Source organism: Pan paniscus, chromosome 13 (assembly GCF_029289425.2).
Source record: "Pan paniscus chromosome 13, NHGRI_mPanPan1-v2.0_pri, whole genome shotgun sequence".
Taxonomy (NCBI): domain Eukaryota; kingdom Metazoa; phylum Chordata; class Mammalia; order Primates; family Hominidae; genus Pan; species Pan paniscus.
In genome coordinates, this window is record NC_073262.2 from 70,868,093 (window position 1) to 70,885,585 (window position 17,493).

At 43.6% G+C, this 17,493-nt stretch overlaps 1 protein-coding gene and 1 pseudogene across 3 annotated transcripts in view; both read right to left on the minus strand.

Moving 5' to 3' along the window:
* Positions 1–17,205, minus strand: part of STK39 (serine/threonine kinase 39) — a 296,359-nt gene extending 279,154 nt beyond the window's left edge. For 2 of the 3 annotated variants that reach the window (XM_055108709.2, XM_034954433.3), the window contains exon 1: positions 16,826–17,205. In XM_055108709.2, the coding sequence (XP_054964684.1) occupies positions 16,826–17,033 (208 nt within the window). In that variant the 5' untranslated portion in view covers positions 17,034–17,205. Of the gene's footprint in view, positions 1–16,425; positions 16,770–16,825 lie in introns of those variants that run through there. The other variant, XM_063595436.1, reaches the window with a different exon arrangement.
* LOC100970716 (PHD finger-like domain-containing protein 5A) lies at positions 895–3,606 on the minus strand (annotated as a pseudogene).
* Positions 17,206–17,493: the final 288 nt, after the last annotated feature.

Genomic DNA, 17,493 nt, shown 5'->3' on the forward strand with positions numbered 1-17,493 from the left:
GGATGCTTTGTTACACAGCTATAGATAGCTGATACAGGGAATGTCAGAATCCATGATGAGAGAACCGAGCCTTTCAGTCTGTCAGAGGCACCCTCGCTGGCAAAACTTCAAAAGAGGCACCTACCTCAACAAGAGGCTGCTGCTGAATCATCCTTGGAAAAATTACACTCTCCCTCCCTATCAATTCCCTTGCCTTGACCCCTTGTCAAGTCCTGCAAATTGTAAACTTGGAAATGCCCCCAAGTTCTTATTCTCCCCCTTTCTCAGACCTGCTCAGGTTTGAGGTCTCTTGCTCCTGTGTAGTAGTCTTTGCTTCGGAATGAGCCCGTCCATTTTCTCCCTGGCTTCACAGACCTGACTACAGAATCCCACTCACCACCCTACCAGACTCCTCTCAGCCACCATCAGCTTTTACTTTTGCAATCCCTACCTCTATGCCAACAGCTCACTGTAATCTCCAACCAAGTCCTAGTCTTATCACTTCTATGAAATAGTGATCCAGAATTTACTACAAATAATAGTAAACAAAACTGATGGTAAACAACTAACAGCACTGTCATGCTAAAGAGTCATTTTGTAAGGTTACATACTTATTCCAATACAAATACCACTGCTTAAAACATTTTTGGAAGTATTTTAAAAGCAAATTAATGTCACCTTAGAAAATTAGTCTCATTTCTTCATAGGAGGACTGACAGAAATGGCTAAGTTTTTTGCTGCTGTTGTTTTTTACCAGAAAATAACCACTACCTTTGTTAACATAATAACAACAGAAAGGATTTCCAATTTCTCAGAAGGAAAATAACATGACGCCAGCATAAGTGTTAAAAGATGTTAAATGGTTAAGTGTTAAATGGCTACATTTCTTATTCTGATAGCTTCCCACCACACACCGAAGGTTCCTCAAGGACAGCTGCCACCAGAGCTGCTGCAAGAACATGTTTTTCACTGGGTGTAGCTTCACAGTCAACTCCTCAAGCAGAAGACTAAAATATTATTTCTTTTTAGAAGATCTTGGTTGAGGGAGAACATATCAATATGGAGAACAGATCTTTGCTTCTCGAATTCAAGAAAAACCACTAACTAATCTATCAATTTTTCTCTGATACGGTGTGCCAGAGTGCTCTGTGAAGAATCCTTTTCCATCCCTACCACGTGTCTGGGTGAAGGGAGAGGAGGGGTGGCAAAGTGCCAGTATACTAGCAGGCACTCCTGGTGATGCTCTGGGCTCCGCTCCCTCTCTGCTGGTAATAGTAGGCATCTTTTCTGGCAGCTGCAGCAGCTTGATGTGGGGGGAGGAAGGGGCCACCCACCAATCACCTCTTCTTGTAGCCATATTTTTTGCATTCACAGAAGAGATCTGTCTTAGAGCTCCTCAAATTGACAATCTTTGGCAGCCATCTCTATTCTCCTGGATGGTGCACTCCTTACAATAATAGGCATCAGAGACTCCAGGACCTCCAGAGACCACACAGTGCCCCTGGTAAGATCCACAGTTACACTCATCACATCACCAGAGTGCAGGGACGCACACAGGAGTCACAAATCACACACTTGCTGTCACGTTTTTCACAGTCTTCCGATGGCAACATAAGCCTGCCTGCGGCAAAAGATCTAAGTTTTCATTTAATATAAAATGTAGCTATAAAGTAAAAATGGACACCCTCCCACACATCCCCCTGAAGGAAAGAACACTTTCTGTACATAAAAATTCTGATATGATTAATTGAAGGTCAGTCATACCTCATAAAGATCATCTTTCCTATTTTTGTCACTCCCTTTCTTCCAGGTAGCTCCAAAAGACAAGGAAATATTTAATTTTAAACAACTACATATGGCTAAAAATAATTTCATTTTTTAATATGACAGACGAACAAAACGAGCATCCAACTGTAACTTTTACCTGTCCTAGTCACTGGAACTTCAATTATCCTCCTTTTCCATAAAGACTGTTTAAGCAAAAATATGTTACAAAGCTGCCTATATTATCTATTTCCAATGGGCTTTAAGGAACAGGACGTGAAGGCCAGGCGCGGTGGCTCACTCCTGTAATCCCAGCACTTTGGGAAGCCGAGGCAGGCAAATCACGAGGTCAGGAGTTTCAGACCAGCCTGGCCAACATGGTGAAACCCCGTCTCTACTAAAAATACAAAAAATTAGCTGGACGTAGTGGCAGGTGCCTGTAATCCCAGCTACTCAGGAGGCTGAGGCAGGAGAATCACTTGAACCCAGGAGGCGGAGGTTGCAGCGAGCCGAGATCGCGCCATTGCACTCCAGCCCGGGCGACAGAGTGAGATGCTGTCTCAAAAAAAAAAAAAAAAAAAAGAACAGGACATGAAATTATAGCCTTCAGAAAGTCTTGCAGCATTTATGAAGACAATCACAAAAATGGCTATAGATGAACTGAGAGGCTCATCATCTCTTGGCCCTAGAGATCAGAGATCGTCACTTTTTAAACAACTGATGGGTATTTACTTTACTAAAGATAAACACTCTAGCCCCGATCTTGACTTATGCCAAAAATATTACTATTCTTACGTTTATCCTAATGATCACATTTTGAAACTACACAGAAACACTTTTCCCTAGTCCTATTTCAGCCACCCGACTCCTCAGGAAAGGTGCCACATTAAAAATTTTTCCACAACAACTTGTGTTTAAGGTCAGGCACTGGGTTTCAGACTTCAGAAACTTGAAAGGGCATATACAAGGAAAAATTTTAAAGGGATTACATAGTAAAACATTCTCTGTTACAGCTCCGGTCACTCAAGGGACACTAAATGTGAGAAAGTACACACTGTTCCTGAGTTGCCCAAAATTAAACCCACTTAATCTCCCTACACAGAATTTTTTCCCACCCCTCAGTCATTAATTCCTTCTCCCAAAAGAGCAGGTATCCTACCCAAATAGTGCTTGCTGAGTTAGAATTTCTATTAAGGAACTGGCTTAAATGATGTTTTACTTGCTTTGTGATCTATAACTTAGGATAAACTATTAATCCTTGACTCACTCAAATCCCAAAATGTTTCTAACTCAAAGGAAAAGAAGGGACTATGATTCAAATTCACCGTTTAAGTGATTGAAATTAATTTTGGTATTATTTTTCCTAATTAGGGTTAATTTCAGAACTTCTTTGTAATTTCATTTTTTAAACCTTATAATCAGTCCCTTCTTCATAAGACAAACTGAAGTGATTCTGACTACGATATCCAACCAAAAGACTCTAAAATGATCTTTTTTAAGAAATGACACATTATGATATTTCTGAAAATATTGGGTTTCATTTGGACAGAATCTGTGTTTAGTCATCACAAGAACATTTCCAAAATGAGGTAAGTCAGTAAGATAAAAACTTATACTTCAAAACTATTTTCCTACGTCAACAGGGGTATCTGTTTCACCACACACAAGAATACTCTTCTTCTGAAGAGATAAATTGACTAGCTTGCAAATAGGCACAGAGTGAAAACAAAACATTTTTTAAAAATCAGGTGATGCCTGTCTCCTTTTTGTACTAAGTCAGTGGCAATACCTTTGCATGTTATTAAAAGGTGGCCTCACACTACTTACAGCCATCATAACAGTATTTAGCCAGTCTTTGAACATTTCCGAGAAGTTACCATCCAGCACCACCCCATGTAACTTTCTGTGATGAGGGAAACAGTCTATATCTGCACTAGCCTGTAAGGCAGTCGTAGCCACAGTTCATTATTGAGCACTTGAAATGTGGCCAGTGTAACCGAAGGACTGTATCCTATTTCTTTAACTTTACTTAATTAATTTAAATGTAAATAGCCACATATGGTTAGTGGCTACCAAGCTGGACAGTGTGGTGCTAGCCCCTTTCTTCTGGGAACACTGCTGCTGCTCTGATTGTTATAAAATATCAGCCCCGCATAAGGGACCACCTCTCTCCAACTAATGATCAGTCATGGTGTATGTCTATTTCACGTACTTTTCTTCAACCCTCAACTTCCTGTTCCTCCACCTTACTTTACAACACACACCCACCTCCACCTCACTGACAGATTATAACCAAAGATTAAAAACATAATCTACTGTAATAGACCAGGCAAAAGGTGATGGCTGAAATGAAGACATTGTACATTTACATATAACCTGGTTACATGTTACATAAACATGCCCTGATGAAGAAATAAATATAAGTAAATAAAAATCATTTTAATGCCCCTAAAGACCTAAGATTTTTACTGATTCCTACATATTTTTACTCTATTTATTTATTCAGACATATTTTTACTCTATTGAGTCACAGGCCAGATGCAGTGGCTCATGCCTGTACTCCCAGTACCTTGGGAGGCCAAGGCAGGAGAATCACTTGAGACCAGGAGTTTGAGACTAGCCTGGGCAACATAGTAAGATTCCATCTCTAACCAAAAAAAAAAAAAATTTTAGTAGTACCTTAAAATTTATTGAGTCAATAATTTTTTTTTTTTTTTTTTTTTTTTTTTTGAGACAGAGTCTCACTCTGTTACCCAGGCTGGAGTGCAGCGGCGTGATCTTGGCTCACTGCAACCACCGCTTCCCGGGTTCAGGCAATTCTTCTGCTTCAGCCTCCCAAGTAGCTGGGATTACAGGCATGTGCCACCATGCCCAGCTAATCATTCTGTATTTTTAGTAGAGACGGGGTTTCACCATATTGGCCAGGCTGGTCTCGAACTCCTGACCTTGTGATCTGCCTGTCTCAGCCTCCTGAAGTGCTGGGACTACAGGCGTGAGCCACCACGGCCGGCCCAAGTCAATAATATTTCTAACATCTGCCTTTCCACCAACAAGGAAACAATGTGATATAAGTGGAAGAAAATACTGAATTAGGGCAGAATCACGAGCCTGGGATTTTTTTTTTTTTTAATTATTATTATACTTAAAGTTTTAGGGTACATGTGTACAACGTGCAGGTTACATATGTATACATGTGCCATGTTGGTGTGCTGTGCCCAGTAACTCGTCATTTAACATTAGGTATTAGGTATATCTCCTAATGCTATCCCTCCCCCCTCCCCCCACCCCACAACAGGCCCCGGTGTGTGATGTTCCCCTTCCTGTGTCCATGTGTTCTCATTGTTCAATTCCCACCTATGAGTGAGAACATGCGGTGTTTGATTTTTTGTCCTTGCAATAGTTTGCTGAGAATGATGGTTTCCAGCTTCATCCATGTCCCTACAAAGGACATGAACTCATCCTTTTTTATGATATTCCATGGTGTATATGTGCCACATTTTCTTAATCCAGTCTATCATTGTTGGACATCTGGGTTGGTTCCAAGTCTTTGCTATTGTGAATAGTGCCACAATAAACATACGTGTGCATGTGTCTTTATAGCAGCATGATTTATAATCCTTTGGGTATATACCCAGTAATGGAATGGCTGGGTCAAATGGTATTTCTAGTTCTAGATCCCTGAGGAATCGCCACACTGACTTCCACAATGGTTGAACTAGTTTACAGTCCCACCAACAGTGTAAAAGTGTTCCTATTTCTCCACATCCTCTCCAGCACCTGTTGTTTCCTGACTTTTTAATGATCACCATTCTAACTGGTGTGAGATGGTATCTCATTGTGCTTTTCATTTGCATTTCTCTGATAGCCAGCGATGATGAGCATTTTTTCATGTGTCTTTTGGCTGCATAAATGTCTTCTTTTGAGAAGTGTCTGTTCATATCCTTCGCCCACTTTTTGATGGGGCTGTTTTTTTCTTGTAAATTTGTCGGAGTTCATTGTAGATTCTGGATATTAGCCCTATGTCAGATGAGTAGATTGCAAACATTTTCTCCCATTTTGTGGGTTGCCTGTTCACTCTGAGGTGGTTTCTTTTGCTGTGCAGAAGCTGTTTAGTTTAATTAGATCCCATTTGTCAATTTTGGCTTTTGTTGCCATGCTTTTGGTGTTTTAGACATGAAGTCCTTGCCCATGCCTATGTCCTGAATGGTACTGCCTAGGTTTTCTTCTAGGGTTTTTATGGTTTTAGGTCTAACATGTAAGTCTTTAATCCATCTTGAATTAATCGTATAAGGCCTAAGGAAGGGATCCAGTTTCAGCTTTCTACATATGGCTAGCCAGTTTTCCCAGTACCATTTATTAAATAGGGAATCGTTTCCCCATTGCTTGTTTTTGTCAGGTTTGTCAAAGATCAGATGGTTGTAGATATGCGGCATTATTTCTGAGGGCTCTGTTCTGTTCCATTGGTCTATATCTCTGTTTTGGTACCAGTACCATGCTGTTTTGGTTACTGTAGCCTTGTAGGATAGTTTGAAGTCAGGTAGCTTGATGCCTCCAGCTTTGTTCTTTTGGCTTAGGATTGACTTGGCAATGCGGGCTTTTTGGTTCCATATGAACTTTAAAGTAGTTTTTTCCAATTCTGTGAAGAAAGTCATTGGTAGCTTGATGGGGATGGCATTGAATCTGTAAATTACTTTGGGCAGTACGGCCATTTTCACGATATTGATTCTTCCTACCCATGAGCATGGAATGTTCTTCCATTTCTTTGTATCCTCTTTTATTCATTGAGCAGTGGTTTGTAGTTCTCCTTGAAGAGGTCCTTCACATCCCTTGTAAGCTGGATTCCTAGGTATTTTATTCTCTTGGAAGCAATTGTGGATGGAGTTCACTCATGATTTGGCTCTCTGTTTGTCTGTTATTGGTGTATAAGAATGCTTGTGATTTTTGCACATTGATTTTGTATCCTGAGACTTTGCTGAAGTTGCTTATCAGCTTAAGGAGATTTTGGGCTGAGACGATGGGGTTTTCTAGATACACAGTCATGTCATCTGCAAACAGGGACAATTTGACTTCCTCTTTTCCTAACTGAATACCCTTTATTTCCTTGTCCTGCCTGATTGCCCTGGCCAGAACTTCCAACACTATGTTGAATAGGAGTGGTGAGAGAGGGCATCCCTGTCTTATGCCAGTTTTCAAAGGGAATGCTTCCAGTTTTTGCCCATTCAGTATGATATTGGCTGTGGGTCTGTCATAGATAGCTCTTATTATTTTGAGATACGTCCCATCAATACCTAATTTATTGAGAGTTTTTAGCATGAAGGGTTTGAGCCTGGGATTCTAAGGACTTTGGGACCATAGGCAAGTTGCTTCAACTTTGGCCATTAGAGAGTTTTCAGTTACAAGACAAAGCAGCTGGGATGGATTTTTTTTTCCTTTGGTCTCTTCTAAAATTAAATTTCCTAATTCTCTCTATATTCTTGTACCACTTCTCACTTAGGAACTTACTTATAAAAGCCAGCCATGACCTGCCATTCCTTCCCCAGGAAACCCCGTCTGCTGCTCCTCTTCCTTTGCTTTCTTGAGTCACCCCATAATTAAACAAACAGAGATAGTGACATTGCCTGAGAGAAAGAAAGAGAACCAGATGATTCAAATTAAAATCTAAGCTACACAGGATAGGTCAATAGGCACCAACCCACCCAAAATGTAATCCTTTTTCAATCCCCAGACTAAACAGAGTAGGAAATAAAGCAGTTGAAATACCCTTAGTACAAACTCTGGTTCAAACTGATGCAACCAGTTCAAAACAAAATCATTACTACTTCTAAGACCCCAACCATCCACAGAATGATTATGAGAAGTCTCACAACTGTCACAGGTCGCTGGCTCCAAAATACTCCCTGAATGAAGATCTATCATTCACAGGGCAGAAAGTCATCCACCTCTACTTTCCATCTACTTTTTTCTGACAAATAGCTCCAGTGGTAACTAAAGGTTAGAAACCTAAACCCATAAATATTAATAAAATATATATATTTTTACCTAAGGGAAGAATCACATGAGCACCCCCAATACTAGGCTTCTGAGAGTTATACTAAATGCCACTTACCTGGAAGAAGTTTGAAAATAAAGTCAGGGATAATATGAATGTAGAGGTCTCTACCATTTCTATCTTAAAATGTTTTCCCATATATCAAAATACACAATCAGTTTAAAAGGTCAATTCATCTCAATCCTCAATGTTCAAGAAGTTTCTTAAAGCTAAGCCAGAGTTTATTCTCAAATAACTGTTTGGCAAGTGAGAAGAAATGTGAAACATATCATTTACTCACATCGGATTCCAAAGTATTTATCTAAATCGACTCTAGAAATAAAGTATGCCAATCCATTCTCTAAAGGATTTTTCTCTTCTGCTTTTCAGTTAAGCCAAGTCTGTAATGCCTTTTTAATTAATATATTGAATTCTTGTCTAGTATCAAAAACTTGGCCAATTAATGGCCGATAGGGAAAAAAGAAACACTTGAATCACTTCAACTAAGAGCTGTTTTGGTATAATCTAAACAAAACTATCCTAGAGGAAAACGTATGACTTCACATGATTACATGGAGAATTTTATTTAAATAGGAAAAATAAACTTTCCCAAAAAGTACACTGTAAAGGAATTATAACATCTATTAGAATGACCCAGTTCTATGGTCTTAGCAGGTACCACAGCCATCCTATCATGTCAGTCCCTTATAATTTACAAAAATAGAACTCCTGCCATCCTAACAACCTTTGAAAGCCACTTGTTCTGCAATTCTGCTCCTGTGTTTCACCTGCATCCCTAATCGTCTCCAGCAGCCCTGATTCCTACACAGGAAGAGGCTCCACAGAACTTCAAGGTGAGTGTTATATATAAATACATGAACAGCAAGAGAGAGAGATCACTGATATACAAAAGAAAAGAAAGCTCTAGAGCTTTTGAAGGGCAGTGTGGGACCTCCCCACTCCACCCTACAATGTCTACAGATGCCAGAACTGTGGCAGGGAGCTCTGGGTCCTTTAATCCAGCCAGAAAGGCCAGCTCTCAGTCCTAAGACCTCAGGAGAGCCAGGCCTCTGCCTGCCTACCTCCACAACACAGGCAGGTGGACGCACTCAAAGTGCTTACTCTTGATCTGTGAGGATTAATGAGCTAATTTCTACAGAGCCCTTTAAGCTGATTGGCCCAAACGCAACTAAATAAGCACCATCATTAACCATGGGCAAGATCAAATCCTCAGGATCCAGTGAGGCAAATTTTTAGACGTCAGGCAATTTTCCTCCTCCACAAGGTGAGGAAGGAGTATTTATCCCCAAAACTCAGACCTTCATCCAGAAAACATTTATTAAATATCTATTATGACATACAGGGTATGGATATGAGAGACCCTGTCCTCAAGGAAGACTTAACAGTCTAGAGCCAGGCTGGCAAGGAAAAAACAATTTGCAGACAGTGTGACAACTGCCAGGGAGCGAAAGACCCAACAGAGCCTGAAGGGCAAGGGGGGAGGGGGGCTCTAGAGGCAGAGATTGTTTGTGGTGACAAGAAATCACTTGTTCAGGGTATGAGAAGAGAGGCCCAGTCAGGGTGCTGGTTACATGGTGTGTTCAATTCATGAACATGCACCAAGATATACATTTTTTATATGTACACTTTTCCACATGCATATTATACTTCAATAAGGGCAATATTTAAAAGAAAAGACAGAGCTCTTTGCTACATAGATGAAAAATGGAAGGGAAGGGTCTTGGAATGGTATTCCAAGCAGAGGGAAATCTTGCCGAGAAGAGGCATTTCAGCAACTGCAAAAGGTTCCCACTGGCTGGAGAGTCTGTCCTGAGACTGGAAATGACAAGATGTGGCTGAAAAGGGAGGCAAGAGACAATTCCCAAAAGACCTTAAGCACTGTGCTTCAAATTAAGTCTTGAGGGTGACGGGAGAGCTACTAAAGGCATTTCAGCCTGGGAGCAACGTGATCAAGAATTTTGGTATAGCAGCATCTTTCTGGTAGCAATGCACACTACAGCCAGAAACAAGAATGGAAAAAAGGAACCTGGTTAGGAAATTATTACAATAATCCAAATAAGAATCGATAAGGGCCTGAACTAAACCAGTGGTGGCTGACATGAAGAGTCAGAGTCAAATCAAAGAAGATCTCAAGGACGTGGAGTATTTAGGACTTGGTGACCAAACAGATGTGAGAGATGGACGAAGACAGGAAAGTATAGGATGGCCAGCAGGTTTTGCCCTTGAGGGCTCTAAAGAAGATGAATATAGAAGAAACAAGATTAGGACTGAGGCCAGGGTGGAGAGACAATGAGTTTGACTGTATGAAGTTCCTGTGAAACATTCAAACGAAGACATTAAAAAGGTAGTCCAAACACTGGTATATAGTCAGGAAGACCCTCAGCATTTGATGTGGTAATTGAAGCTTCAGACAGACAGAGATGTGGATCCTGCATCTGGGGCAGGCAAGGGAGTACAGGAAGTCCAGAAGGAAGGCATGGCATGGAAGCTCAAGCAAATGCCTTTCCAAAAGGAGAATGAAAGATGGCACCTAACCCTGCAGAGAGCAGAGAAAAGGACTGCAGTGTCCACTGGATCTGGCCACAGAAGAGTCACAGTGATTTCAGAGAGTAACTTGGGTTTCTTAGGGAAAGGGCAGAAGCCACACTGCAGTGGGCTGAGAGGGAATGGGAGGTTCCTTCCAACAGTTTAGCAGTGAAAGGAAGAAACGAGATAACCGAGTAGCCAGAGGAGAAAGAAGTAGGGAGAGTGTTTTGTTTTGTTCTCTTTTGTCATTTAAAGATAAGAGACAGGCTTGAGAATATTTATAACTGAGGGAAAAGCAAAGAGGGAAAGAAGGAGACAGGGAAGCAATGGTGATGACTTTATCTGAAAATGAAGGCCTCTGTCCTCGCACCGGCTGGGACACACAGGGAGCGTTTCTTTTAGTCAGCAGCATTTCCTGCCAGCATGGCAGCCTCTGGGCAAACTCAGAGGTGGAGGAAAAGTGCAGCCCTAGCAGGTTGTTCTCGGAGCCCTCTCATAATGGGCTGCTCCTCTTCAGCAACCTTCCCGCAGGATGCTCTCATCACTTGTCAGGGGGCCATTTGGCACCTAAACCCCTGAGCTGTCCAAATTGCCAGGAGCTCCACAGGTCTCTTCAGTTTCCTCCCACAGCAGTGGAGGTGCAAGGGGAAGCCAGATCCCCAGGGGCCTCTCCCCTTGTAAGCCCCTTCCAGCAGCCCAGCAGAAGAGTGGGAATAGGGAACAACCTCTCTTTCCCACTTCCTCCCTGCTAGAAACATAGCACAGAAATCTTCAAGCCACTCCAGAATCCTGCCAAAGATAGGACTGTGTTCTCTCCTGATAACTTGCATCTGATTAGCAAATGAAGTCTATAGAAGTTATGGCTAAGACTAATTGAAAGCATGCTGTGTGCCAGGCACGATTCTCAGTGCTTTACATTCTCTCATTCCTCACAACCCTATTTTTATCATCTCTATGTTACCAATGAGGAAACTGAGTGCAGACACATCTAAGTCATTTGCTCAAGGTCGCAGCGTCAGTGACCGCCATTGCAGGACATGAAACAGGCCAGGCTGTCAGACTCCAGAGCCGGCACTGCTGCAACTTATTTTCAAACACCATCAGAAATGTACCATACAATAAACCATAAAAGTCAGGGAAGAATTCATAATATCACTAGTTAAAAATCAAATGCATAAATAAAGGATTGCAGTCAGTTTACCATAGTTTCAAGAGAGATCTTGAGATCTCTCCCCCCAGCCCCATGACAGCACATTTAAAAGAGTATTTATCTTGTAAATATAATTAATGCTACTGAATTGCACACTTTAAGAACGGTTAAAATGGTACAATTTTTGTTGTGTATATTTTACCACAATAAAAATAATACAAAAGAGGCCGGGCACAGTGACTCACGCTGTAATCCCAGCAACTTGGGAGGCTGAGGCAGGCGGGTTACTTCAGACCAGGAGTTCGTGACCAGCCTGGCCAACATGGTGAAACCCTGTTTCTATCAAAAAATACAAAAATTAGCCAGGCCTGTAATACTAGCTACTCGGGAGGCTGAGGCAGTGGCGCCATGCAGTGAACTGAGATGGCGCCACTGCAATCTAGCCCAGGCAACAGAGCAAGACTCTTACAAAAAAAAAAAATATATATATATATATGTGTATATATATATACACATACATATGTATATATATGTATATATATGTGTGTATACATATGTATATATGTGTGTATATATGTATATATATGTGTGTATATATATGTGTATATATATGTGTATATATGTGTATATATGTATATATATGTGTATATATATGTATATATATGTGTATATATATGTGTGTGTGTATATATATATATATATATAAATAAAAAAGAGGCCAGGCACAGTGGCTCACGCCTGTAATCCCAACACATTAGGAAGCCAAGGCCGGAGCATCGCTGAGCGGAGGAGTTCAAGAGCAGCTTGGGCAACATAGTGAGACCCCCATTTCTTAAAAAGAAAAAAAGAAAAAAAAATTAGGCAGTCATGATAGTTTGCACCTATAGACCCAGCTATTCAGGAGGCTGATGTGGGAAGATCACTTGAGCCCAAGAGTTCGAGGCTGCAGTGAGGTATGATTGCACCACTGCACTCTAGCCTGGGTGACAGAGTGAGACCCTTTATCAAAAAAAAAAAAAAATACAAAATACAAAAGAACATTTCTATATACATTTTTCTATTTATTAAAAAAAAAAAAAGTGAAATGAAATGAAAATCAAAGCCCTGTCTTGAGACAAAGCATTTCAGGCATCATTTAGTATTTTAAAAACAACAACAAACAAACTAATCAAGATCAAAGAACCCACTGCAGCAGCAAGGCAGCCTGGTATAAAGGTCTGGGAGATCAGAAAACACACTCAGTGCTCCAGCTCCCTTACCCTAGCGCCAGCGAAGGTACCACTGTCCTCAAACTGCCTCTAGGATATCTATAAAAACCAATTCTAACCCCCAAACCATAGAAATCCACAGAAACTCTGAGAGCACAGAGCAAAGTGGGAATGCCCAGGTCTATTTACAATCTCATTTTACGAGAGGCTGTTGCTCCTTAAAGACCTGGCCATATGTGCTATTACCTGGAGCTGACTAAAACGCACCTGAATGGATAAACAATGCCTCACAGGAGAGAAATAAAGCATTCAAAGGAACCCTCTGTCAAACCATGTCCAGGATTCTAGAACTCAAATTCTTCGTGTTGACTAAGATGGCAATTTGTTACTTTTAGGTCATTCTAAATGACCACCCGGGACAAAAGTGAAGCAATGCTGAGAAATCTAGTATAAAACTACATAAAGAAAGGTGCATCCTGCAAAAACCCTAAGAAAATCAAACATACGCTGAGGCAGGAGTCTAGGGTTTCTCAGAAGAAATTCAGCAAAGATAACAACATTGCTGGAATCACCTAATTCAAATACAGAAATTAGTACTTCAATGACTACAATTCTTTGAATGAGAAGTTCATTGAGGCTGCTCCATTCCATTACGGATGGCCAAGTAAACACCTATATGATTCACTTTCATTCCCTGTTTAACAAATCTAGGTAATATTATTAACACCCCCAACAAATAAACTAAGTTTTCAACTGGCATAGCTTTAAGTGCCCCTTATACTTCTAAAGGTAGGGGTACCTACCTTTGGGGGCTCAACTCACCCCCAAATTCCTTCTTTAGAGAGGTAAGGAACAAAGATTAACAAGGCTGAAGAGTATAAACAGGTCGGAAAGCCTCCAAAAAGACAGAAATATTTGAAATCTACTAAGACAAGGATATCAATGGCTGGAAGAAGGAATTTAATAATTTCCAACATTTTTAACCCCTCTGTAAATATAAAGCTCCCTCCCATCGATTTTACATCATTTCCAGGTCATGAATAAACTTCTGAACCAGAATACTCCTAAGAGCATTACAATTTCTCCACTGACGTTTTAAAACACAAGAACAACAATACAATAAAGAGAAAACTTTATTTTTAGGTTTGCAAAATCCTGTGTTTATTTTTCTAAAACTGAAGTCAAACAACTGAACCTGCTTTGTTTGGATTTTAGTAAACTTATTCTCTCTTAATCCTGGGGGACCAAACTCTGCCCAGAAGGAAATGAAGAAAAAGTCCTCCGTGCCCGTGCCACGCTGGAAAGTTAAAACACGGTGCCTCCTTTGGTTTTCTGTTCAGGCACATCTGAGCCTCCTGCTGCTGGTCACGGTTCACACTGCTGGAGTCATATCATATGACACCTGCCGTATGGCGGGTAGAAGCAAAGGCTGTCAACTGGCATTCATGTTGAAACTGGTTCAGTGTTTGAACTGCTAACTTCTGCGTGTAATGTTTAAGCAAAAGTGCTTAACCACAAGTTCAGTCTTAATCTCTCAACTAGCATTAAACCCTAAATGGAAACAGGTTTGTAATTCCTTATAAACATTAAGCCCTTGCGAAAAACCTATTCCAGCAATTTGACTTTTCAATAACAGGGCCTCCACACAGGCCAACTCTTTCTCTTTTAGTTGGGAAAATATGAGATAAACTTTAAATGTAGAAAAGCCCTTCCCACAATGCAAATGCACAAAAGTCAGGGTAGAATAAGCAGGTGTTTTTGTTCTCAAATTCCTCAGGTAAATTTCTTTTTTTCCACTAAACTGACCAACCATAATTAACACTGCTGGGACTGCAAACAGAAAGAAGTCCTGCCATTAATCCCACTCAACTTGAACTAAGATTTTATTAGTTCACAAAAAAATACTGTTTTCAAAAGGCAACGTTTTTATTTTAACCCTAATAATTGACCAAGTAGGTATATAAATTGATTATAACTTCTCCCAATCCTATGGACTCTATGGAGAATTATGTGGCAGATACCATTATTCAACTTTTATGGCCCACCTCTTCCTGTCAGAGCTCACAGCTGGTTAGTGAAGGCAACAGTGGAAATAATTAAGCACCTTACAAACTCAGACTTAAAACCCAGCTCAACTATGACCTCTACTAAGAAATACTCTGCTTCCTTCTCTTTCCTGGCAGTCACTCCCTCCTTCGGGCTCTCCCAGCACTTACTCATCACATCCTATAGGATCCTTTCCCTATGTCTCCTAACAACTTAGGGCAGGGATCACTTTTGTTAATTTCTATATTGCTAGCAAGTGGGGCAATGCTTGGGACACAGCAGGCCTTCAGATCTTGTTGCGCAAATAACAACTATGAGGTTACATGCTATGAGGTCTGTAAAAAGAGGGGCAGAAGAAACCACGGCATTTTGCCTTGAAAGAAGCAGAAGGCTTCTCAAGGAATATTCACACTCACCTTGGAAGCGGAGTGAGATTTAGTACACAAAGATGGGCACTCACAGGAGGGAAGAGCCTCTGCAAGGCAGCAAAGAATGGAAGACCAGATGTGCGGAAGACAGCGGTGTATTCAGGAAGCAATCACTGAAGAGTAGACAATGGGAGGAGGCAGGCAGGTTGAGGGTACAGGGCCTATATGCCAGGTTAAAGAGGTTTCCATGGAATATTCCAGGCTTTGAGAAGCCCCTGAAGCTATTTCAGGCAGTGACATGAAGACTCATCCCTTTAGAGTCTTTGGTCAAAAATTATGAAAGATCTGGGTTTTCAAAGAATTTTGTCTACAGATGCCTATTATAGGTTATCTGAAGCTTGTATATATCCTAGGTTACTGACCTGCCCAACATTTTCTCACATATTTTTATGTATATATTTATATATATATTTCCGTCTATGCTGTTTTATTCCACAATAGCAGGTGATAAAGGCTCATTTAAACACCTAGTGAAATTTTTATATGTTTTAATTTTTTTAAAAGGAGGTGAAAAATTTCTTGAAGTGAAAGTTAGAAAAAATACTTAAGATAAATATTCTGAACTCCTTTTTCATCGCTGTACTTATATACCAAGATTCTGGGAAGGCAACATCCCATCCCTGCGTCAGTAAGGTTAGACGCTGAGGGCCCACTTAACCTGGAGGCTTCCCTAAGTGACAAGACCCTCAAACTGGATGATCCAATAGGGAAGGTTCTAAGTGAAGGGACAAAACAAATCTCCTGGCCCTTCATGTGCTTGGCCCAAGGAAAAGTAACGCCGAGCCCTGCGACTCTGCCAGGTATTTAAAAATGTAAGATAAGGTGATATTTGTGAGCCGGCCAGAAGGCAACGAAAGGCAGAGAGCAGATCACCGGCAGCCTCGGATTTCACTCTTGCAGCTCGGCCTGAAACAGAGGGAAGCATCGGCCCGGTGCAGGGCAGGAGGCCAGGGCACCCGCTTTCCCCGGGGGGCCGGACTGGGCGGCAGGCGGCGCACCCTGGCACGGAGGGAGGCGGGTACCCGGGCGCGCCGAGTGGCGCGGAGAGCCGGGCTGCAAGGCGGGCGTGGAGTGGCGGCTGTCAGGAAGAGAGGCCAGCATCCTCCCCGGCCTCAGGAAAGCACCGGGGCCTCCGCGGCTTCTACGTGGCCCCGTTACCCACGACGAGAGGGTCACGACGGGAGGCAGAGGAGCGGCTGCGCCCGCAGAGTCCCCCAGGACGCGGCCCCCGGGGCACTGGAAACCCAGGGCGGCGCCCCCGCAACCACACCCCACCTGCGGCTGCCTGTCCGCGTGGCCACCGGCCACGGGCTGCGGTCCCGGCACGCGGGGGGAGGAAGATGCGGCGGCGCCGCCGGGTCCTCCGCTCCACCGCCCCGGCGATCCCGGAGATAAAAGTTTGCAGCATGCGGCTCGTCTGCAGTGCGAGTCACATCCGCCGCGCCGCCTCCTGCAGCACCAGCGCTCAGAGAACGAACAAATACATTAAAAATTAAAACAAAACAAAACAAAACAAAACTGTTGAAGCCGGTAGGCCCCGAAGCCGGCCTCTCTGCCTCCAGGGCGTGCATGCAGGCTAGCCCAGCATCCCGCGCCCCCTCCCGCCCCCGGCCGCGCCTCCCGCCCGGCCTCGGCGCCCGGCCTGTGCCGGCCCCGCCGCGCCCGCCGCACTGACCGATAACCTCCTGCAGCTCGTACGCGTCCCTGCAGATGGGCCAGCCGACAGCCTGTGCCGCCGGGGCTGGGGCCGGGGCCGGGGCCGCGGGAGCTGCCGGGGCCGGCGCTGCTGTCGCGGCCGCTGGGGCCGCCGCCGCCGCCGCTGTCACCGGGGCCGCCTGCTGGGGAAGCTGGACGTGCACGGGCGAGCCGCTCGGCTCCGCCATGATGCTGCGGAGGAGAGCAGGAGGACGCGCCGGCCGACGGACGACCTTCCACTTGAAACTTCCTTTGCCTCGCCGCCGACACCTCTCGGCCGGCGCACGCCCTCCCCGCCCGCCGCCGCCGCCGCCGCCGCCGCCGCCGTCCCCGCCGAAGCCAGCCAGGAGGGGAGGGAGCAAGGGAGGCCGAGCTGGGCGGAGGGAGGAGGCAGCGCCGGCGGAGGCGGGGAAGGGAGGAGGCGGCGGCCGCTGCGCTCGCCGCGCGCCCAGAGCCTAGCGCGCGCTGTTCTCCGCCTCGGCGAGGGGAACCGCCGCCCCCCCGCTCCGCCGCCCCCTCCCGCTCCCGCTCCCGCTCCGCTGGCGGCCGGGGAAGTTCCCACCAAAGGAGTCAGGCCGCTTTGTGTGTGCTTTCGGGGCCACCGGCCCTGGTTCTCCTCCTCCCTCCCTGCTCTCCCTGCGCCTTCGC